This window comes from Chrysemys picta, chromosome 16 (genome assembly GCF_011386835.1).
Source record: "Chrysemys picta bellii isolate R12L10 chromosome 16, ASM1138683v2, whole genome shotgun sequence".
NCBI classification, from domain to species: Eukaryota; Metazoa; Chordata; order Testudines; family Emydidae; genus Chrysemys; species Chrysemys picta.
The window spans coordinates 27109968-27134857 of NC_088806.1; the positions used below are offsets into that span (position 1 = coordinate 27109968).

Sequence of the window (24890 nt, forward strand, 5' to 3'; positions counted from 1 at the left end):
GCTTATTTAGGACACAAGCACAGACTTCTGTCAGTTGTTTCAGACTGGTGGGGAATTCAGAGCTTCAGTAAACATGTCAGAAAAGGCTCCAAGCAGTTAATGCTCCTGAACTTCAACAATTATTTTCCCGTCCATACTTTCCTTTGGAAGTAGGAGGATCATTTCCTTTGACCGACTCAGTAGATGGGTGTTTATGAGCAATGTGTCGTCTAAAGTGGCTGTTTGCGCCTTCCAGGCTTATGTTTGAAGAACATGCATGGTCTTTGCATAGGGCTGGCTCCTCCTTGGAGGATGAAACATTGAGGACTCTTCCAGGACCCCTGTGTGAATCTTGTCTGAATCAGCGTGCCACTGCCTGACAGCAGCAAAGAGCCTCAGAATTGCCACTTAGTTGTGGGAAATAATAATAGTCCCTGCGCTGCTGGGTTTTAGCTGAGTGATTGCTGTGATGGGAACTGCCTGACTTTTATGCATGCACAGTCTGTCTTATGCATTAACAGCGTTTGTTATATCTATTTTTATATGTAGGTTCTTAAATAGGACCCATCTGTGAAAGAGCCTATTTTTTTTTTTAAGTTAGAGTAATTTTCTGGCGTTGAAGAGTCTCTCTCCAATGCGGTTCTCTCAGCTCTTCTGTTCCTCTTGGTCCATGACAGATCTCTCTCTCTCAACTGTTGAGATCTTAGCAGAAAAAAATCTGCCCTAGGTATCCCTTTGTAATGAATACTGTTTTTGGCTAATAGGATTCACCATGGAGAGCTGTTCTTTACTTTTTCCTGTCTCCCTGTCTGTAGTAGCTCAGATCATTAGGGTCACTCCTACTTGCTATGGGACCATGACTCTTGAGATGCAGTGGCTCAACTGAGGCTGGATTCCAATGACTAGGCTATATGACTCCTTAGCGGCTTTGATATTTTCCACATAATGGGCTCGATTCTGGCCTCACACCAGTTTTACTCTAGTGTAACTCCATTGAATTTGGAATTCCTGTTTTACACTGTTGTAAATAAGTGGAGAATCAGGTTCAAGATGCTTAAGGCTTGTTCAGATCAAGAAAGGCAGGGAGATGAAAGAACTGCTAATGCCGCATCGCCCTGCCAGGTTGCCCATCTGGTCTGTGAGATGCCAGGCAGCTGCTGCTTGGTAATTCTGCTGTACCACAAGTACCAAGCATCAGAAAACACAGCTGGGGTTTACCAGACATTGATTTACACGGAGAGATTCTTTTATTCCTACCAAGGTACTGTGATCCCTCAGTGCTTGGCCAAGTAGGGTTTCTTATCACTTTGACAGAAGAAGCCCCTGTGCCTGGCCAGCAGCAGGGCTATTAACAGAGGAAAGATGCCTTGTGGTTAAGGTACAGGATTAGGATTCAAGCAGCTAGGGTTCTATTCCCAGCTCTGACAGACTCACTCAATGACCTTGGGCTAGATTATGCATTGATTCCTCGGCAGCAGCTTTGCCATCCTTTGGCAGGATATATTAATAATAATATTAACAGTTAAGTAGTTATTGATATTTCCATAGACCTTAAAGTGCTTTACAGAGAAAGGTAAAAATTGTTATCTCCACTTTACAAATGGGGAAACTGAGGCAGAAAGAGAAGTCACTTGCCCAAGTTTACAGTGAGCCACTGGCTAGGAAAACAATCTAGGTCTCCTGACTCCCAGTCCAGTGTCCTGTTTACTAGATCATGCTGCCTCCTGGCTACTTCCTCTCCTTGGAGGGTAGATGTTTTTGTCTTGACATAGCATCATCAACAGCACTCTTCAGTCACATTGTGCCCAGCCTTTTCCCAAGGACACAAGGTTCCTGACTCCCTTTCTCCTACATCGTATGCAGAGCTGGCCGTTGTCTAACCCTGAATATAAAGGGCCAATGTTCCTTTTCTTCCTTGAAGTGTTGGATAATGTTTCATCCAGATTTGATCTGACAGACTTTAAACTAAGTCTTTGATTTGTTTGAATTGGTGCAGTGGGACCACTTGAGATTCTGGGTGAAAGAAGCGTCTACTCCAAGATACTGGCAGCAACCATTCGATGATCTCTGACTGTTAAGGGCAAAGCCTGTTACATGTGGGCTTGAATGGAAACATTATGTTTATTTAAAGAAAAAAGGCTTTGAAAAACCAGCCTGGAGAGGAGGCGGTGGCACTAAAACACTCTCTGCAAGGTGCCAGAAACTATTCTTGAGGCAACAGCTTGGGAAGGGAATGACGTGTTGTGTGGGGAGTTCAGCAGTCAATTTAAAATGAAAAAACTCTGGCATCTTGCCTTTTAGTGACTTTCCTTCTTGTTGAACTTCAGAGGTAATTATATCCTGCAGAAGTGCTGAGATGTATTTAACCAGATGGATGCCCACTGTAGATTTCAGGCATAGCATCAATGCCCAGAGCTGCCTGTCTAGGATGTAGTCAGCACTTGCAGGGCCTTTAGAAACAGTCTGAGGGGTTAAAGGTATGTGCATAGGAAAATAGCATAATCACAGGGTCTGCCCATCATGTTATGGAAGTGACATGCAAAGTTCCCAGTTGAGGAAAGCAGGATCAGGTGCCACGTACAAAAACACCCCACTGCAGGCAGGAACAGAGTGAGAATTCTAGAATCACAGCTACCATGTGTGTTGGTACGGTCTTTTAGCAACCATTTGGGCAGAGCCAAAGGAAGATAGAGGTTGCTTACATTGAGGGAAACAAAGGAATTCACAGGGACATTTCTCCCACGTGTGTCCTGCAAAAGTTTAAATACCCTGTTAGTCTATAGTGATAACAATGATTGATACTCAGATGTCTATTACAGATCATTCTTCTCTGCGGTCTCCTCACTTAGGCATGGTTTCATCGGAGGAGATTTAAGGGGAGTTGTTATTACAGTGCAGCAAACTGAAATGAAGTTGTGGTCAGTAGAGTGTGAGTGGTGGTGCTGGCTTCTGTGTCATGTGTGATTTAAAAAAACTGTAGTAAAAGTGGTCAAGGAGATAAATGGGTTACAGTGAGTATTATGGATGGGAGCCATGCTCCACTCCTCCCTTACTTCCTAGTTACTTGGTGCCTGTTTTCCCCCACTCTGTTATGTAGTTGAATAAAGCAGCTTGTTCCCAGCTGGCAGTACTGTAAGTAGTTTGTTTCTTGTGCACTTAGCAGTCCCTTTACAAATAATAAATAGAAATATAAGTTTTTATTTATCTAATGCACCTTTTCCAAATGGATCCCAAAGTGCATCACTGATTGTACAAAATATCTATATACATATGCTCATGCAAGAATCACTTCACCCACCACTGAAATGTAATCATCTCTAGGGTGGAACAGGACAGCTATTTAGAACATGACTGTGCAAGAGTTTAGGATAGGAATTGAAAAATTAAAACTGTGGGGGAGATAAAGGGAGGCAGAATATGAATACTTGAGGTAGAAATTGTTCAGGACGCTGGCATTAAAACCCAATTCTTGCAAAAAATGGGTTGTAATAAATGATGACAAATGTTCAAGATCTCCGTTTTATATCTCAGGGGAAAGATGGCACATCCAGCAGCACATCTAGTGACAGTTTTAAGTATTAGCTCCCAGTCTCCTAAAGAATCAGAACTGAGGTAGGTAGCTGGGGCTTTGGGCAAGGCCAATTTCATTTGATGCACAGTGGTGCCAAAGTGGTTAAATTATGAATTTGACAGCCCCCTTTCCTGGCTGTGAGCCGCTTCATCTCTGCTTGGAAACAGACTAAAATATAAGGGAAATGTTCCAGCTATTTTTAAATGTACAGAACCTGTTGCTAAGCAGTAGCGCTGTGTACTCTCAGCTCAAGGTGTCGTTATCCCTATAGCAGCAACAGCCCAGAGTGCAGGGTACACGTTGAGGAGAGGGGTTGAAATGGATTTGTTCTCAGATTTATTGGCCTCATCACACTGCTCCTGATTCCCTCTTTCTCATCTCCTGGCCTAAATGTACAAAGTGTGTGTGTGTGTGTGTGTGTGTGTGTGTGTGTGTGTGTGTGTGTGTCTGTGTGTGTGTGTAAGTAAGTAAAGTAAGTAAAATAGGTTGTGGTGTGGCCTGCCTAGCCGTTGTGTACGTTACAGCAGCCTCAGGACTCTAACTTACTCTAAGTGCCCACAGCCCCAGAGGGTGCGGCATTTCAGTCACCCTGCCCTGCCCGAGGCTTGTGAAGGGAAGGTTGGCGTAGAGCTATTCTACCAGCTCTGTGCCAAGTGGGGCCCCATACACATATTGGGGGGGGGAGGGGTCAGTTCCAAGGCTGTCCTTTATGCTTCTAGAATGGTGTAAAGGGGCCATGCAGCTGAGCCAAGAATTGGGCCCACAATGTTTGGGGTTTCGCACTGTACTCAGGTCCAGATTAAAGAATTTTGGCACCCTGTGCACTATGGAAATTGGGGGCTTCCCCTCCTTCTTAAAGCACCCCTCCTTTACCTATCCCATCCCAGAATGCCACTCCTCCCACCACCCCATACACAGATCCTCAAATGCCTTGTCCCTCCCACCCCACACACAGACCCCTGAATGGCCCCCATCCCAGATATACCCAACAACCCTCTTCAAGCCCTCACTTATCCTGATATTCTAGTAGCCCTGACGTCCATCCCACTCACTGCAGCCCCACTGTCCACAGCCCTCAGCATCCTGGACCCCAAACCCAACAACCCCCATTCATCCACAGCCCCCCTACTCTCCACCCTCACCCACATAGCCCACCAGCAATTCACTTCCAGCTCCTTACCCACTGCCCCTGGGATCCTCCTGGGCACGCACCAGCATCCCCCTGGCTCAGCGTTCTGCTTCTGTCCTGGTTTAGGGTGGCTCCTCCTGATCCCGGCCACCCCGCTCTGCTCACTTCCCCCGCCCGACCTGTACTCATATAGCCCCATCAAGATGGAAGGGCAGCTGGGCCAAATTTGTGTGAGTAGCTGCGCCACTCCGTTTTGTTTTTGTTTCTGGGTGATCAGGGGGCCCCCTGAGATAGGGGCCCTGTGCATGTGCACTGAGTGCTCATTGATTAATCTGGACCTGACTTTACCATTATAAAAATAGGGTCTGTCATTCCCAATTCCTCTTCTTTGGCTCTAGAAATGGTATTTCTGAAAATAACATATTTGAAAATTTGCCAACAGTCTCAGACTCGCTGGCTCCCTGGGCTGCACCCAGCCCTGCTAAGGCCTGAGTCTGCATGGACAGAAGAGAGAGTGTGGGGTTTGGAGCATAACTAATAAGTCAGTAAAAAGAAGAACAGGAGGACTTGTGGCACCTTAGAGACTAACAAATTTATTAGAGCATAAGCTTTCGTGGACTACAGCCCACTTCTTCGGATGCATCCGAAGAAGTGGGCTGTAGTCCACGAAAGCTTATGCTCTAATAAATTTGTTAGTCTCTAAGGTGCCACAAGTCCTCCTGTTCTTCTTTTTGCGGATACAGACTAACACGGCTGCTACTCTGAAACCTTTAATAAGTCAGTGTGGACATAAAAAGCTCTTGAGTGACAGAAGGTGTTAAAATTACATTTCAGGCATGATTTTCTGATCAAAACATGAGAGACTCCAAATGGTTAATTCTCAGAGCTCTGGAGGCTGAATGAAGAGGATTATTAGCCAGTGCCTTTGGGTATTATATGCTGCCACTCGGGGGTTGGACCTGGAATGAGCAACAACTCCGTTGTTATCACATTGGCCCTGTCCCTTCTATTGGCTGGAGTCTGATTTTCTTGCGGGAAATATGGGGATACCCCCCTTTATAACCCAAGATTACCATTATTAAGAGGGATCTTGGTTGTGGCTGAAAGAAAGTGGGAAATCTCTGAGAGAAATTGTCATAGACAAATGCTATGTTGGGTGGGTGGGAGCTCTGGAAATTCTTGCCCTTGTTTTCTTTTGGCTAATGTGTGAAGTGCACTTTTAGCCCATCACCTCGTCCTTCACATACCTCTTAGAGCTTGAGTTGGCATTTGAAGCTCTGCCAACAAGCTGCTCCCTCGTAGACCAAACAATCTTCACAAGCCAGTAACTTAGTCCCCTCCCTGGAGCAAATGGCAGCCTAGCTGGGATTCCGATGGTGGCTGTCATTCCCACCCAGCCATTACTGCCAGGACTTGAGCAAGTGATTTCAGAAGTAAAGATTCCAGCTCCTCTGTACTTGGAGCCAGACATACTGTTCTGCCAAACCAGGAGTTTTAAATGGAGGGTTAGAGATGTTACTGTGTGAGATCTGTATTTAGAAAGGTGAGTTTAGACGGCTGGGTTTAGAACTCTGCTTAGTCAATTACACACGTCCTGACCACACAGAGCTGACTGGAATATCCCTTCAACAATTTGAGAGACCTGGTCAATGGCTTTCTACAGCTTTGGGCACATCCAGTCTAAAGTCTTTGGGCTGAATTCTGCTGTTGGTCATGGCCCCACACCCCCAATAATTTCAGAGGGGCTTCCTGGTATAAAGGAGGGCAGAAGTGGACCCAGTGCTTCTATTTTTTTTGTAAATCCAGCTAATTAAAATGGGGACCATTGTTTGAGATTAATTTACTGATCTGAAGCAACAATTTAGCTGAAGACCATAAAAAGACCATAAAAACTAGAAGGCAGGCATGAAAATCCTGTTGAGTATGCCCAGTGTTCGGTCAACATTCAGGCTTTATTCCTTCCTCCACATGTATTGTTTTCTCTCGTCAAGTCATTCCTGAAAGTAGAGTTCTGTAAGTTCCTAGACATAGTCATTCTATAGCACCCCTATTGGGAAGCTGTTATCATCACACTCTGGAAATAGTGTGGTATATGGGGTTGGCTAGGTCGCTTCTCCCAGTGGTTTGAACCTTTTGGGTCTTCAAAACTGGGCTAGAAATCACATGGAGAACAGTTTTTCCAATCCTGGCTAGAATTCCAGCAGAACCCCCGGATGATATTTCTCTCCATATCTCAGCAAGTCAGTGAAAAGCACTTCTCCAAACACTCCAGAATTTTAAAAATGCCCACGTTCAATTCCAAATATGGGTGAAGGTTCAGGTAGTTCTTTTTTATTCTGACCTGATTCACCACCTCCCTAGATGCTATGTCAAGAATTTTGATGCAGCTTTGTCTTTTACAGCTCATGTACTATCTCTGCCGCCTTGTCTATGCAAAATTGCACTGCTGCCTCCTTTCCAGACAGTGCAGCCATGACTGAGGAATTCTGTGTGCTTGGGACAGGCCTTATACTGAATAAGAAAGAATTTACACTGGCCCAAACGTTGTTTTGAAAGAAATTGAATGTCAGGCTTTGAAGTGAACGTTTTATGAATGAGCGGCCTTGGCTGTAACATAACCCGACATAGACATTCTGGACTCACTCAGGCCCACAGTCCTGGGTTTCATTACACGGAGGCCAGATCCAGGCTGCTCCCGTGTATTTGGCAGCCTGAATCAGACCCAGGCATCTCTTTCCAGGATGAATCATTTTATGCTGGTCTGGAGGGTAACATCGTTCTGTTTGTTTGTGGGGTTTTATTCTCTGCTTCTACAAAGACCTAGTCAAAACAAAACCAACAGAAACCCAAAGTGGAAGAACATGGGAGATTACAGAGATCATCTAATTAAGATAATGTCAGAGAGTTTAGAAACCATGCAAGGCCTTAAACACATTACGTCCTGATGCAATTAGGCCGGTCCTTGAGCTTCATTGCTGCAGACACTTGGCTCAGGGCTCTGAACATCCAGGACACTGAATGCCTTTAATACTGAAACCAGCCCCACAGCATGAGGGCAGTGGGCACAGAAAGCTTCCTACTGATCTCGCTAGACTTGTTCTGTGAGCAGTGTTCATAAGATGTAAAGGAAAAGCAGAGGAAAGACTGCGAGACCTGTTACCATCCTAGATTGAACCCTCAAGCCCAGCCATGGGGAGAGATTCAGACTCTTGAGACCTTTTCTGTCACCAAATAAATTTGGAAATAAGGGAGACGCGCCTCTTCCCAGAAGCAGATGGCAGTGGGAGTCTATGGGGAAGAGGTAGCAAGAAACCCAAGAAAAGTCAGGGATCTGGTATATCAACTATGCTGCCTACTGAAAGCAGAAGAGGCTGGATGAACTTCAAAACAAGCAGCCCCCAAACCTCTGAGAAAGTTTTGAAAGTTTCAAGGCAGTTATCCCCGCACTGTCCCATGCAAGTGGGACTCTAAAAAGGGGTAAAATAAAGGGCAGACTAGTTCATGAAGGCACAATAACCTGCCTTTAAAACATGATGTTTTGTTTACTGCCAGGCAGACATGGCTGACTCCCCACTGATACTGTGCTAGAAAGGGGAGGGAATCGACCCCTAAGTGGCAGATGGTAAGTTACACTGGGCTGATGAGAATGCCTAGAGTTTATTCTGGTTTTCTAAGCAGGGTGTTTCGAAGGTCGTGGCATCATGTCTGCTTGCGGCAAAGGTGGTAAGGGTTTGGGAAAGGGGGTGCTAAGCGCCATTGCAAGGTGCTCCGTGATAACATTCCAGGTATCACGCAGCCGGCTATTCGTCGTTTGGCGTGCCGTGGTGGTGTAAAGCGTATTTCCGGATTGATTTATGAAGAAACCCGAGGAGTGCTGAAGTGTTTTTAGAGAAGTCATCAGTGATGCTGTCACTTACACTGAACATGCCAAGTGAAAGACACTGACTGCCAGGGACATAGTCTATGCTCTGAAGCGCCAGGGTCACACGCTCAATGGATTCGGGGGCTAAGTTTCCATCCCGCTTTAAAGTTGAAACATCCTCAAAAACGCAGCTAAGGCTCATGTGAGATGTCACACTAGAAGAGCTAGTTATTTCTCTTCTCTCTCATCTGGGGAAAGGGGCAAATCAGCCAGTTAAGTGCCAGGTACAATCCTAATTCACTACAAGCCCTATATAATTTATGTACTTCGTTTTGAGACTGAGATGGGAGAAGCAGGAGGGGAATATTAATGCTGCTAATGCTGTTATGCTTTCCTTCTTTCCACCTGCAGGCTGATGCATTGACATTGGGAAGAGATGGTGGTGGGTGGACTGCAGGCCGAGAGCTCCTGGCTTCTCTTGCCCTCACTGTCTCTCTGGTCCTTGTGTAGAGGGAAAGCTCTGAGCTGCTGCTCTAGCACCGATCTCCATATTATCTGCAGTCTTTTAGTTAGAATTACATATTAACTTTTACTATAATAACTCCAATAGTACTTTCCCCTTCTATGACACCCTCCTTTCCAGGATGTCGACACGTGTTAGCATGGTGGGGATTAGTATCCCCCTTTTACAGACAGGGAAAACAAAATGGACAGAGAGTAAGTGACATGCGCAAAGTCACACATCATTTCTGTGACAAGGAATAGAACCCAGGAGTCTTGACTCCACAAGCTGACGCACTCATATGTATCTAAACTGTGTTTTGTAAATATTAACACATGATGGGGCATGTGGTTTTTGAGAGAGCCACTTGCCTTTGGCATGTAATGAGGCATAAGTTTGAAGTCCAGAAAGGAAGTGAACAACACATCTGTTGCGAGTTCTCCCTCACATGCCTTAGCTATTCCCACCAATCTCTTGTAGCTTATCTACTCTTTACCTTCCTTTCCTTATTTGTCATTGGTGACAAACAGTATCATCTGGATATCATCTTTGACTTCTTGCGCTCTCTTCCCCTGCACATCTAGCCCATATCCAAATCTTGCTGCTTCTTCCTTGATAATATGTCCATGATCCAGCTCTTTCTCTTTATCTAGACAGCTGAAATGCTTGTCCAAGTCCTCTTCATCTCCCACCTTGATTACTGCAATCTTCTGTATCCTGCTTCCTTAGCACTCACACTGTCCTCCATCCCCACAGTCCACTGAGAGTGAAGATATAAAAATCATTTTCCTTGCTTGTCTCTCTGATCTTGTCACTTTGAATCCTTCTCGGAGCTCCTCCTGCTTCACTGCATCAAGTTCACGTTTCTGGTCCTTACTTTCAAGATCCTTCCCAGCTCTACGCCTTCCTGCTTGTTTGCCCGTGAGTTCTACCATGTCAACCCTGCCAGCCTCATCCACCTCTTTATCAGCTTCTCATAAAACAGTCTCTGCACCTTCATCCACACTGCTACTTACCCTCCCTGAACCAGTCTGTAAGGCTGCTCTACTGTCAGCTCTCTCCTTAAGACATACTTCTGCTGTGACTCTCCCAAAATATATCAGCCAGTTAATGACAGCTTGAGGGGCAGATGGGGATAGTTGACTCTTACTTCATCTATTTATAATGAAAAAAGCACATTTGTATACAATTATATATATTCTATTGCATTCCTCTCCCTTCACCCTTTGTATGTCACTTGTCTCCTTAAATTATAAATTATATTGTCTTCCTGTGTGTTTGTACAGTGCCTAGCACAATGGGGCCCCAATCTTGACTGCACTCTCCAGACTCTACTGCAACATAAGTATTAGACAATACTAATTAACCTTAAGTGCCTCCAGTGCCTGAGAAGCGGCGCTCACCCTAAAGGGGTGTTTTTTGCACTGAAAAATCGTTATAGCTCCCTGTTACTGGAAGCAAAATAGTTCCTGGGGTGAGTAGTGCTGAGGCCTGCAAAATCTGTCCCATCATCAGTTGGGTGTGAGCCACCTCCTCAGTCTTGGGTACTTTGTAATTAAAATAGCAAACATGCACACCTAGAAATATTGGACAGTTATGATCCTGCCCCTATCAGTGCTGTGCTCAGTGGAGAACTTGGAGAGTTCCCAGCTGTGATTCACCCGCAGAAGGAGCTACATGTGTCCACAACAGCAGATGGCCCCCGGGTCCGTTCCTTCAAACTCTGGCCCTGTCCTGAAATATCTTTTAGGGACATCCATAGTGATCTGAATATAAGAGAAAAAAACTGCCTGGGAGCTTCAGCAATCTTGGCCCCAGGCAGTTCCAGGTAAGACAGTTACTTTCCCATTCACAGAGCTCAGGTAAAGCAGGCCCTCTTTTGGAACACAAAGCCGTGTTAATTTAAATAGGATTAATCTTAACCCCTTTGCAATCCTAATAATCTGTGCTCTGTATAGTAAATCTTTGGGCTGAGGGTGATATGTTATTCCTAAAAAAAAAAAATCCTCACTTCTGAGAGAAATTCAGATTGAGGTGTGGGACCAGAACCTATTCCTGCCCCACAGAGCCCAGGATACAGCTGGACCAAAACTCAGCCTGTTAGTGACAGAGGTTGGGCAAGCTATTGAGCAGTCGCTGGTTCAAGGGTGAGTGCTTCGGGAAAAGGAGGAGGCTGGGGTGACTAGATCAATAGCTGTTACCTCTCAGAACAGCCTGGGATGCAGCCATGAGCCAGACCTGATTATAAGACAGCAAGGGGAAGCTCCAGGGATTTGTTAAATCCTGTGCTGTTTGGAAGCATCTGTAGTTGGCAGGAGCCAGCAGGGTAATGGTGTCACAGGAGCCAGGGTAATAGACGCTGTGGGAGCTTCCTTTTCCACTCAAAGAGCAAAGGTTCAACATTAGAATAGGCTAGGGTCTGAGCAGCTGTCAGGGCTATGGGCCTGAGCAGGCAGGGAAGCATATGGGCTTCCCCAGTCCAGGCCTGGGGCCCCTCTTTCTGCCTCCTCTACCAGACCTGGAGCTTCTTTCCGTGTCCCTGGCCTGGGCTCCTCTCTCTGTCTGTTCTGCTCCCATGCTTAGGATACCTTGTTATTATTTACTAGTATTGAAGTAGCACATACAGGGCCCCGGTCAGGATCAGGCCCCCATTGTGATAGGTGCTGCACAAATACAGAGTCAAAGATGATCCCTGTCCCAGAATTCTTACTGTCTAATAAAGACAAGACACCACAAGTGGATGTAACAAACCATCACAAGGTGTGGGGAAGAGGGGGATGAGGGAAAAGGGAATGACTGCTCTGTTCTTTCCATCTTCTCTCTCTCTCACACCAGGCATGGGTGTCTTTTGCTGCATCAATCACTCCTCTTTCAGGCTCACTCAGATTTGTGGTCTGTCAGGAGACACAACACAGAAGGTGAAGTCTAGGAGGAGTGGGGTGGAAAGATGGTTTAATACCACCTTGTGCTGCCTGGATTCTGAGCTGCTCTGGGGGCCAGTGGGGCCCCATTGTAAATCCGAGCAGCCCCAGAGGCAGCACAGAACGCTTTGACCACTCCCCATCCCATGCCCAACATGCCCCCATACTGGGACTGCAGGAGGACACTGTGGAGTAAAATGTACGTTGGTCCTACACTGCTCCTGCTCTTTGAGAATTCCTCTGGGCTACTGTGGCTCCTTCATGCCACCAGAGCAATTTAAAGAAGTTGTATTTAGGTTAAAAATCTTGTCCAGCGTCAGCAGCCGAAGTGCCTGAGAAATGCTGGTCAAGGACTGACGACCAGTGTTGCAGAGACAGCAGCTCCTGAGTGATGGAAGAAGGGAGGGTAAGAGAGGGGCAAGCAAGCAAAAGACTGAAGCAGAAGAGAGAACACCATGACTCAGTGGATATTAATTTAAAGAAGCTAAATGTAACACAGGTAATTTTGACAGCATTGGCTTAATGAGGCTGCTAGACCCTGATGCCTACTATGCTAGTGAGGTCTGTTGGGTGATTGTGATTCTCCAGAATAAAAGAATAGTGGGTAATTTTTAGACCTTAAATATCCTTTGCACAGATGAAAACTCATAATTAGCATTATGGAAAAATATTCCCGAGAGAGAGAGAGAGAGAGAGAGAGGCTGAGAAAAGGGACAGACTGCAGACTCCAGGTTCCCTTTTTTATTGCTCACGGCTGGATCCAGACTTCAAATATTGTTACCAATCTTGGCTAATTATCCAAAGATTAAATTTTTCAGTGTCTTTTGCAGGAATTTCCATACAGACCGAAAACAAGTAGGGGAAAATGTGGACTGCTAAGGGAACAAGGAAACATGACTAGTTACATTCCCAGATAGTTCTATAAATAATCAGAAAGAGGAAGTAAAACATTACATCTGTGGGAAGAATTATAAAGCACACATTGTCTTTCCAATAAGTATCGTTTCATACCTAGTACATACCTGTATCACATTGTGAGAAATCTGCCTGTCAGCATTTCTAACATGCTCATCACTTTACGAACTGGATATTAACATTTTGAAAAGTAGCCACTGATTTGGGGTAACTTATTTTTAGGGTGTCTAACATGCTTGGGTCTGATTTTCAAAAGTGCTAAGCACCCACCATTCCATTGGAATGTAATGGGATCTGTTGGTGATTTTCAGCAGCCCTGAAAATCAGGCCCAATATCTCTCAAGCTGGGTCCATTAGAACTGAGGTGCACAATCAGAGTCCTTGTTTGAAAAATTTGGCCAGTTGTTATAGATAATATGTGATTTATCTAAAATTAATAAAATAATTATCAGATTGAAAATGTCTTTTCTGCTAATTAAAATTAGTAGTGTAGCGTTATGGATAGAATTATTCTCCAGAGAAAATTCTTTTTGTGTGATTGCCAATTGATGCATGATGCTAACAGAAGCTTACCAAACAAATTCCTGAGCAGTTAACTCCTGCAAGAACCTTAGACAGACAAAGAGACTCCAAATTATCCCCAACCCGTTTTTCAGATTTTTGGGTACAGAAGAATGCAGAGAGAATGTCAAAGTTGTGTAGTGAATGTCATGACCTGTTTCCGATTTTGGACCAAGTGTAACTGTTTGTACCTTCAAGAATTGAATGGAGACAAATACAGAAGTGGGATCTGATGTCATTGATGGACATAGTGCAGGAAGTGTTTCTTTTGTCCTGAAGGATGAAATCTGCTGTGTAGAAATGCTTGTTTCCGTTTGCAGAATACATCCTCACAAAATTTGCTCTCCTTTTTTCATTTACTGGAATATGGACACGTGGAGTTCTCTGTTTGGAGTAAAGGGCTTGTGGTTTTATCCCTTAGTGCATTTAACACCATTCTGCAATATTTAGGTCATTAAACTTTCATGTCTATTTTTTTCTTGGGAAATTCAGTCACCTGTTCATCTCAGCTGCCAGAAATAACAGGCTGCCGCTTGGGATTTTAGCTTTGCAGAAATCAGAGTATCTCTAGAGTCCTGCACTAAACTAATTAGCTAGTAGAGTTTTCTGGACACATAATAAGCTATTGATGAACAAACCAACAGTCTGAACTGCTCCAGGAAAATCTTATGCTCTGAATGGGAAAAAAATACTAAACATGCTAATTAAATGGAAGTCTCAGTATTATAGCAGTAACTACTGTGAAATCCTTCCCTTAGTAATAGCGACATCACTATTGCACAGCCACAGAAAGTTGTCTTTTTTGGAGAGGATCATTTAAAGTGTAAATTTACAGGGCCTTAGAAGTGATTTTCTAATAACGATACTAATTACTGCATACCAATAAAAATGCCTATCCAAAAATAGTGATTTTTATTTTGTGTGCAACGAATGGGAGAAAACAAAGGGGAAAGTATTAAATTGTTAATTATAAGGCTGTATTTTTATATAACTTATTTCCTTTGTGTGAAAAAGGAGTTGCTTATAGGGAAAAGACCCACCGAATCTAATAGAATATGGCAACCTTTCTATAGTGTTTTGGACCATCCTGTAGAATATAGTAGAGAATTATACCCCTAATGTAGATTCCTATAGGAAGGTTAATAAAAAAAAGTATAAAAAGGAGATCATTCTCTTTCATTTTATAGGTTTTGAAATAATTTCTATGTAACCCTGTTCAATCTCTATGGAACCTTATTGAATTGTATAGGACTTTTCCGTAAGGGTGCTGTATCTGTTTCAGTGGGTAACAGATGGCTCTGTAAATAAACATCTCTCTCTTCCACTGATAGTTACTTGAATAAATTAAAGCTTCACTGAATCTTTGTGTAGTGGAAGGTTTGAGTTCTGGTCTGTCCTTGAAATTAAATTGTGTTGTGTGGCTGGATCCTGGTGCAAAGTCCCAGGCCCCTCCTTTCTTGGGCCCAGGTGCTTCTATCCAACTTAGGTCACATAGGAACTCAACTCCTCCTCGCACTTTAGCATGGGCAGTTATTACTATCGACCTGAAAACCAATGCGGGATCATCCTCTTGTACCTGTTGTATGAGTGGGAGAGAAGCCAGGACTTTGCTTGTTGTATTTATGCTCCATGGTTCGTGTTCCCATTCAGTGGAAGCTGGTGACATTTTCAACTGGGCAGGCAAAATTGACACCTACTGGCACCTTCAGAACTAAATTACACTAAATGAGTTAGAGCGCTGACTATTCTGGACTCAAAGCAGGGGAGGCAAAATCCACTCCAGCAAGCCTGCATTAGTCTCATGTGTCTCCCAAAGTCTAGACTTCCCACTCAGCACATAACGAATTGAGCAACCGCCCAAGTGTGCCTCTCACACCATGCTCCACACTTATCCGCTGAGTGAGCAGAACCAATTGAACACAAGTGTCCGGGCACCTTTCTGAGCAGACAGACTGAGCTGTGTTGTGTTTAAAGTTGGATTTCCCTTGTCAGGACGATTACAAGTGGTGTTGTGATCAGAATGTGACTTTGTGGCAGGCTGTAGAAGCATAAACGATGACTGATATTGCTGAGATAATGTGGAATGGAGACTTAAAACCCGCCACAGCTGCAGAATAATGGGAAGCTTAGTGAAAAGGGAGGTAATCCCATAAAGGGATAAATCTGATTACACTCCACGTGCTGCACAAGCCCTTGTCCCAAAGGAATTCCAGTTTCACCAGGGCTTCTACTAGCCACTAAAGTCTCATGTAAGGTATAGGAATGAAAAGGTGAATGCCTTACACATGCACATGGGACTGCTTTTGCATGTCAGCCCCTGACACCAGATGACTACTTACGGAGATCAAAAACCTGGTTCTCTATTATCTGACGCCTCCTGCTGTCGGTTACACCTGTGCAAAGACAGTGTAAAAGACTACCCAGTTAGAGTGGTAGTGTTCTTCACACAGTTTTCACTCTCTTGCACTGATGTAAATGATGACACAAGGTGCAAGGCTGTCGAAAGTTGGGCCCAAGAGTGTCAGGACCATATACCAAAGTGAAATTGGCCCATTATAAAATCCAGACATTTCCTTAACAATAAGTGTAATTAACTGAAAATTACACTGGTTATTTTAACTGTCAACTAAGCGATCTTTATTTATTTTTTAAATATCTGAAAGTCAGTAATTTTTGGTTTTTAACATTTTAGGAGTGAATTAATGCTGGGAATAAAAGTGAGGGACTGGCAGTGGTTGTTTTGAACCAGATATACTGCAGGCAGGTTCAGTGCAAGTTTCCTTCTAAGCTGCGCTGATGCCTTCTCAATCCTGACCTGCAGTTCTTCCTGCTGTTCCAGTTCTGGCTTGTACCGAGTTACTCCAAACAGAACGTTGGTTTTGTTACGTGAACCAGAGTCATGCAGGTGGTGGGATGAAACCCATTTGTGCTTGTGATCTAAGTGAACATACGGTTGAGTGAAAGGTGAGTATTGTGCAACTACTTCCTAAAAAAACATTGACCTGCAACATTTTGTTTTCTTTTCTGTTTACAGCAGCAACTACAGGCGTACGTGGCCTGGGTGAATTCCCAGCTGAAGAAGAAGCCAGCAATAAAGCCAGTGCAGGACCTAAGGCAGGATCTCCGAGATGGGGTCATCCTGGCCACTCTCATTGAACTTGTAGGTCAGTAACACCAAATGGCACTATTGCTCCTGTAGGGGCTGTGGGGCGTTGCATGGAGGAAGCGCATCTTGGTGAGGCCCTGCTAGCGGAATGTTTGGACCTGTGTGAGGCTGGCCAGCAGGCACCGCAGTATCAGAGCAGGGTGGTCATTTTAAGAGAAAGGAAGATTGTGGATCATAAAAACCAATCTTCCACTGAAGTCCTTATGTGTTCGCTCAGTATCACTTGCTAACCTTTGGCTAGTGGCCGAGTTCCAGGCCCTTTGAGAACCGCATTCACTTTGTCACCTGACACATGCCAAAACCTGCGAGCGTGGCCACGATAACTGCCACAAGAGGAGCTGAGCTGTTTTAAGGGAGCCATGAAAGGATTTCCCATATTGATGAATGGCATTAGGGACCCAGAGGGGTGTATGGGCTAAGGTGGGACTAATATGTGGCTTCTTAACTTCATTTGTGTATGTATGTGTGACCTGAGCCCCGTAGTTCTGTATCTCTGCCTAACGCTGACAGCCCTGCCTGGCGTTTACTTGTATGTGTTAATGGATGGGATTCCCGTAGGTCGGAGTTAATCTCTTTACTAAGACACAAATATTTACAAGAAAGAAATAATAGGACTGAGCAGAAATGGTTCTAGAAGCTGATGCTGTCCCTTTCTGAGACTATGCCATGCAGTGCAGTGTATCTGCACAGAAAGGACATGTGCTGACTCAAGAAAATACAAGGAATAATGAATTACCCACAAAAAGCATCTTCACATTCAGTGCTACCTGTTTGTTTTGCCATTAGACACCTCATGAGCAGGGAGAAGTCATGCATATGGCTCCCTTACTCATCCCACCATAACAGCTGCTGAATCCTACATTTCTTGCACCTGTAACCGTTCCAGTGCCAATCAGTACCAAAGAGGTTCATTACTCTCTATAATTAGGCTGTTTGATTTTTCCCAGCCGGTGAGAAGCTGAATGGCATTCAGGTCAGTCCCACCAGCCAGCAGGAAATGAGAGAAAATGTAGAGAAAGTCCTGCAGTTTGTGGCATCGAAAAAGATTCGTATGCACCAAACTTCAGCGAAAGGTAAGTGCTCCCTGATGACAGTGTCACCATGATCCTTAGCTAGCTATGTGAGAACTGGATCCTTTGTTGTTTTGTGTCCTACAGATAATTTATTTCCAAGACGGAAATTTCTCTTGTTGCTACAATCCAGTAATATGTTTAGTTTTTGGTTGAACGGCACTAAATTATTGGTTGCTTTGGTAACAGTAGCAAACAGGAGAAGCGAGCAGTCCAGGGTAAGAAATAAATAATAGTATTAAGAAGAAGAAGAAATGCCCCCTCTCCTCTGAGTGGTCAGAGGACCAAACAAATGGTATAATTGAGAACACAGACTTGGAAACCTTAATTGAATGGACATAAATAAATTGTTATTGAGCTGTTGCCTTCTGTGGTGGGAACAAGACCATTCCAGACCACTGGAAATCAGTGGTATTGTTTCCCATGCTTTGCAAACTCTGTTTGCCAGCATTTCCTGTCATAAGAGGAACAGAACATGTAGTGGGAAAGAGACACAAGGAGCAAAAACATGCACTTTCTGCCTCTTACTGTGGCATCATTTAGTCACAGAGAGCACATGGATGGAGGAAAACAGTCCCCTATTCTTGCTGGTTGCTGAGTGTACTGTTTGCTCCTCCTGGGGCACTGGGTAAGGTGCAGTGCCCAGTGACTCAAACTGGAATCATGGAGCACATGACCTTTCCTGTTGTTATCAGGAAGAGAAGAGCACAGCCCTGGGGCTACAAGCCTCAGCTGGGTAGCCTTTGTGTATTCAGAGTACACAGTAAGTGCTCCATGCCAGCAGCATGGCTACCAGCAGCCTGGAGGTTGTGCTATTTTTCCCCATTCAGTGAGGCATTACATGCCAGTTCGCACCATTTCACTGACTCTATAAGCTGTTGTTAATACTGATAAAACCTTGTCTATACGCCCTGTAAACAAATATATCATTAGGCCCAGCCCAGGCAGCTCTCTCTCGAGGCCGCTTAACTCAGTGATCTGAATTTGCTTTCTTAGTTTCTTGTATCTAGGTTGGTAGCAGGGAAGTAAAACATGAGCATCCAGAGTTTGGTCGAGCACAAATGAGAGCAGAGTAAGCTCTAAAGATTGAAACCCAGTGCTGGTGCTCTGCATCCCTTCTGGTTTTCCTAGAAAAAATGTCACATGCCATGTCTGGCCTGTTCTAGTCTCCTTTGGCCGTTCTCGGTGACAGGACTTTGTTGAGCTTTGTGCAAGGGCTCTGAAGTTGGACATGTTATGAAGTGATCAGAGAAATGTAGGGCTGGAAGGAACCTCAAGAGGTCATTTAGTCCTTCCCCCAAGAGTGAGTCAGGATTAATGTATCAACGCTACTGCGCAGAGTGAGGTGTGGGCACAGGACTCTGGGACACAGAAACCCCTGAGTTCTAATCATAGCTCTGACACTGACTCGCTCTGTGACTTTGGGCAAGTCATTTCCCCTCTCTGCCTGAGTCTCTGTGAGTGACATGGATTAATTACCTTTATGATCTACACCTCTACCTCGATATCACGCTGTCCTCGGGAGCCAAAAAAATCTTACCGCGTTATAGGTGAAACCGCGTTATATTGAACTTGCTTTGATCTACCGGAGTGCGTAGCCCTGCCCCCCCGGAGCACTGCTTTACCGCTTTATATCCAAATTTGTGTTATATCGGGTCGCATTATAGCGAGGTAGCGGTGTATTTTAACAATGTTTATTTTGGCCCCATCCCACCCTCCAAAATTAAAAATTAACCAGACTTCAGGCATCCAGTCCTTCCCCAAAAGTCTGGGGCTGGGATTTTCAAAGCTGCCTATGGGATTTGGATGCCCAGTTCCCATTAGATTTAATGGCTACTGCATGTCTAATCCCTTGGGTGGCTTTGAAAAACACCCACCCCCGCCCCCCCCAAAAAAAAGAAAAGAAAAGAAAAAAAGAATGGATGGTCTTTGGAGTAAGCCCTGAAGGTCATCAAATTTGGGCTGTTTTGTACACTGAGGGAAAGTGCATGGTGATGAGGATTGATTAGTTAATGATTACTAGACGTTGTTGTTGCAGAAATCCATTCTTGTTCAGCTCCCTCCTCTTTCCTATTAAAAATGTTAATGCAAGTTCCATGGGCCAGTTGGAGTCATCACTGGTACAGTGATCTTCAGTGACTGTGACACCTTTGTAGTGATCCTTCAGTAACACTGTCACACATAGGCTGGACTATTTGTTGAAAATAATCCTATACCAGGGGTAGGCAACCTATGGCACGCATGCCAAAGGCAGCACGTGAGCTGATTTTCAGTGGCACTCACGCTGCCCGGGTCCTGGCCACCAGTCCAGGGGGCTCTGCATTTTAATTTAATTTTAAATGAAACTTCTTAAACATTTTAAAAACCTTATTTACTTTACATACAATAGTTTAAAGAACAGGAGTACTTGTGGCACCTTAGAGACTAACACATTTATTAGAGCATAAGCTTTCGTGGGCTACAGCCCACTTCTTCGGATGCATAGAAGAAGATGCACAGAGAAGGCTGTAGCCCACGAAAGCTTATGCTCTAATAAATGTGTTAGTCTCTAAGGTGCCACAAGTACTCCTGTTCTTTTTGCGGATACAGACTAACACGGCTGCTACTCTGAAACCTAACAATAATTTAGTTATATATTATAGACTTCTAGAAAGAGACCTTCTAAAAACGTTAAAATCTATGACTGGCACGCGAAACCTTAAATTAGAGTGAATAAATGAAGACTCGGCACACCACTTCTGAAAGGTTGCCGACCCCCGTCCCATACAGAAGTCCCAAATGTGCCCAGAGCAGTAAAAATTCTGTCCTATAGGTGGCAGTCACTGATTTTACTTCAGGCTGCTTCATACAAAACAACTAGCATGGAGCACTGGAATGATAACTCAGTCCTAATGGTTCAGTCCCTTTCTTTTGGAATGCTCCTGTTGAGTTTAATTACATTCCCACGCGTTGGTCACACAAGAACCTGCTGAGCCCCATTGCCCTGAGGTTTGATTGCGTTTTGCAGATATCGTTGATGGGAACCTGAAATCCATCATGAGGCTGATCCTTGCCTTAGCTGCTCATTTTAAACCTGGCTCGGGTAGAGCAGCCATTCAAAGCGCAGCCAGCGTGGTGGGGAAGAGCCTTTCAGCATCGTCAGCCAGTCACAGGCCTCATTCAGCGGCCGCAGTGGCCCAGGGTGCCGTGGCTGCTTTGGCAGATGTTCGTCAGGATGTCTCACGCTCAGGACGTGATGTTTTCCGGCACAGACAGAGGTACTGGGGGCTCCCATCTAGTCTCATTGGAATGAGTGTGAATCTTGGTGCTAAGTCTTAGTCCTCGGGGGCATCTCCCTATAGGACAGATAAAGAGCTCTCTGCTATGAATTCATACATTGCTTTTTGACCTGAACCCAGGCCACCTTTTGCTGTAATCTCATTGGAGCTCACAAACAATCCAGAGTAAGACTGAGTTAGCACCCGGGTGGGATACCTCTAAGGCTATGTCTTCACTGGCAAAAAGGTGGGTTTTTACCATGGGATAACTAACGTGTGTGTAAAAATAGTGGAGGTAAACCAGGTGAGGCCAGCCACAGACAGGTGGTATAGTGCTGACCTTGCCTAGCCACCTTGCAGTATACACGACCGTACCTTGTCTTCACCTAGGATTGTACAGCACGATAACTAGCACACATTTATTATCTCGCTTTAAAAGAAAACAAAACAAAACACCTTTGTGTCACTGAAGACAAAGCCTAAGAGCTCTATTACATCCTTCCCTTTGCATCAGCACTGAGCACAATGCCGCTGCATGGCAAAAGGAGGTGCTGTGGCTTCTGGAGGTGCTGTCTTTCACGTGAGACATAAAACTAAGGCACTGACTGTTTGTGGAATTTAGAGATCCTGGGTGCACTTTTTGTAAGAGTCGGGGTGCTAACCCTGATGTCCAATTCCATTATGCCTCCCTAAATTCCTCTTGCCTTCTCGTATTATGCCAAGCAGTGGAAATTGTCGTAGTGTTGCTGAGTGCTGTTTATCAGCTGCTGTGTCCTACAATGCTATAGGGTTTGGCGTTTTATTATTCTTCCGAAGGACATGGGCAAGTGTTCCTCTTTAGGATGGCCAGCCCTTGTCATATTAGCAGAAGCTAGCCTTTTCCCCACTCCCTGCTTCCCTCCCTCTCCAAAGCTCTGCTGCTACTCATAGGAGTTTGGAGGCATTTAACAGGTAACACACTGTTCCCCTCCCCTGCCATATCACAGGTAGATGGGAAAGGGTTTCCTGTCTCACACTTTCTAGATCAGAAATTAGATTTTCTCATTCGTAAGAGGCCCAGAGGATTGCTGCCTCCGCCTCCTTTCCTTTATTTCATTAGCCCCCGTTCTCCCCTTCCGCTCCCCCAAGAATATCTATCATTAGGTTCAGACAATAAATTAAAAAAAAACCCACAAGGATTTCTGCCCCTGCTCTGTGAGGCTGTTATTCATTATGTCATTTTTATCTTCAGAAACAGCAGCGTCGATGAAGAAATTGAGAATCCCTACTGGAGTGTCCGAGCACTGGTGCAGCAGTACGAGGGACAGCAGAGCGTGCCCTCGGAGTCTTGCTCCTCCAGGTAACAGACATGCCCATTGCAGAGCTGTGTCCCATCACAGCCTGGCAGAGTCCGTCTCCTGCCCACCCCACATCTGGCCGCCTCGCAGCCCAGCCCCCTGCCTACCCTGTGGATGTGCTCCCCTCGCACGCAGCCCAGTCTCTGACTAGTTTTAGGAATAAGGAAAATTTCATGCACTGAGATTTCCCAGCTGAGCTGGAACGTGAAACACCAGCTCTCAGTGAGTGACATTTCATTGACTCCCTTGATCTTGCAGACTCTCCCACAGAGAAGGTTCGTCTCATCCATGAGACAATGTGGCGAGGTGGTGTGAGCACAAGGCGAGGAGGTGGGAACTCCTCAGCTGTAATTCCGGCTCTCATCCTAATCCTGGCTCTTTGGCCTCCCCCAGTGAGAACAGAGCGAATAGGAGTAGGAAACACCAAAGCAGAGGGTTTGCTGCGAGATTGAGAGAAACTGAGAGGATGAATCACAATGGTTCCTTCGGGGCTTGGAATCTATGACTCTATGAATGAGACTGAGGTTATCACTACAGTACAGTTTACATTGGAGTTATGATGCTTAGGGGTTTGAATAAGTCACCCTCCAAGCTACGTAAATTATGCCGACCTAAGTGCCGGCATAGACAGTGCTATGTCAGTGGAAGAGCTTCTCTTGCCAACATTTCTCGCGGAGGCTGGAGTAATTAAGTGGACGGGAGAGCTCGCTCCCCTCGGCATAGATACCCCGGGGTATTTTGGGGGCAGGCCCAGCCCTTGTGCTGTGTCAGGGTTGGGTGTAGCCTCACCATTGAGTCCATGTCCCATGGCAGGGGAGGGGCTGCAGGGTGATCTCCCACCTTCATGCAGCCAGTGGCCTGGGCTCCCACTGCCATGCTGGAGCTTCCATATGTCTTTATTGACAAATAAAACTTGCAGAATTTTAAAATATTATGCACAGAATTTTTTATTTTTTGGCGCAGAATTCCCTCAGGAGTAATCTGTGTAAGAGTCATGAAGGAGAAATGAGCCGAGACTTCCAAACCAAGCAAGCCTGATGCCTGCACCCAGACCTCAGGGGCAGGGGAAATAGGGATTTTAGCAGCAGGCTCAGTTTTAGGAATGCGTTATTTTGGGATTCAGACCCAGAGTCTCTGAAGTGGGTGCCTCAGCTGTTCCCACTGCCGTTGTGCCCTCATCCATCACCTTTAACTGCTTTTAGCTTTATAGTTATTTCATTATCCAGCCATCCCCCAACTCCCCTGGACCTTCATGTTCAATCAAGTTCAGTGTTTAATTGATTTCTGAAAAGTCCCCTGTAACCTGCTGTAGAGCATTAAAGTCAGAGTTTAACCCCATCTACACAGCAGAAATTTTTGCCATGTAAAGCGGGACTTGAGAAATACACTCTCTCTGCTATACCTGCAGCCTTGGCTGGGGACTCGCTAGATCTCACTAGCTAAGCCAAGTTGAGCTGTGGCAACACTTGACTGGGAGGTCTCTAAGGAAAGGGCTTTTTCAGGAAGTGGTATTGGTTAGAACTACAACATGTTTTACCTGGGGCTGAACACATGTGAAGGCTGAAGTGAGTGCCACTCACAGCAGTGAGCCTCAGCAACAAGTGCTGGGAGAACACATCCCTTTGGTTCCTCACATGCTCCACTAACTCCCAGTTGCACCAGAGCAGATGTCAAAGCCCTAGTCCTAGTCTATGGAGCCCTTAATAGAATGGGACCTGGCTGTGTCAGAGACCCACCGACCCATAGGCCAGGACCTTCTATGGCAACTACACTGCACAGAAACTAGGTAGCCAATGAGGAGCTGGGGTAGAACCTTGCCACTGGTAGGAGAGATCTGACCAAGCCTGGCTGTGTTTAGGTCAGAGTATAGGGATATACATTTTGGACAGAGCCTTTCCCCACTAATAAGGCTTGAAAATAAAGATATATCTCTTTGAACATGTAAATTCCCTCTTCTCCCCCTAAGCTTGAGTCTCTGCTCCTTTTGAGCTCCATTTGAATGAGGTGGAGGAGGGGACTGCAAGGAACTTGTTTAGCTCCTTGCTTCACAGCTGTCTGGCCCCAGTGCAAGTCAGGGGTGCACACGGGCAGCCCTGACTTACACCGCTGATGTAAGGTGAGTCAGGGACCTTATGCCAGTGGAGGATTGGGCATCGTGGAGCGCCACTCCATTACATCCCCTTCTTTCCTGTCCTATCCAGGCCCCGCCCTTGAACACATAGAACAAGTTCTAATTGTTGCACTGCTGGAGGATACACTTTATGTTGGGGTTTGGGGGATGGCTGACACATGAGGTGATGGATTTTCTTCTGCCAGATCTCCACCAGCAGAGAGTATCCCTGGTACAGGGAGATTTCTCCGCTGGACTTCTCTGGCCACTTTAAGGCTACTTTGCACCTCCATAGCACAAAGTGGCCTACCTGCCCCACACAAAGTGGCCTTAGCATGCCTGAGAATCCAGCCCCTGGGGACCCAGGTGAAGAGTGAGAAGAAACACGATGGTTCTGGACCCTTTTGCTTCTTCAGAATTTTGATGGTTAGATGCCCACGTGACATGTGCCGTATAAATATCTAAGGCAGATCAGTTTGGTATGGGGTGGTTTTTCCCTCTGAGTCAATA

General features: G+C 45.3%; 1 protein-coding gene and 1 pseudogene across 9 annotated transcripts in view; both read left to right on the top strand.

Annotated features, from left to right (window-relative positions):
* Positions 1 to 24890, top strand: part of DIXDC1 (DIX domain containing 1) — a 65374-nt gene that overhangs the window by 12857 nt on the left and 27627 nt on the right. For 8 of the 9 annotated variants that reach the window (XR_010593268.1, XR_010593266.1, XR_010593267.1 and 5 more), the window contains 4 exons: positions 16475 to 16604; positions 17554 to 17679; positions 20684 to 20933; positions 22165 to 22272. Coding sequence is in view for 6 of the 9 variants with exons in the window: in XM_024109054.3 (XP_023964822.1) it covers positions 16475 to 16604; positions 17554 to 17679; positions 20684 to 20933; positions 22165 to 22272 (614 nt within the window). In the remaining 3 variants the exon portion in view is untranslated. The remainder of the gene's footprint in view (positions 1 to 16474; positions 16605 to 17553; positions 17680 to 20683; positions 20934 to 22164; positions 22273 to 24890) is intronic. The other variant, XM_042851860.2, reaches the window with a different exon arrangement.
* On the top strand, positions 8261 to 8839 carry LOC135976023 (histone H4-like; annotated as a pseudogene).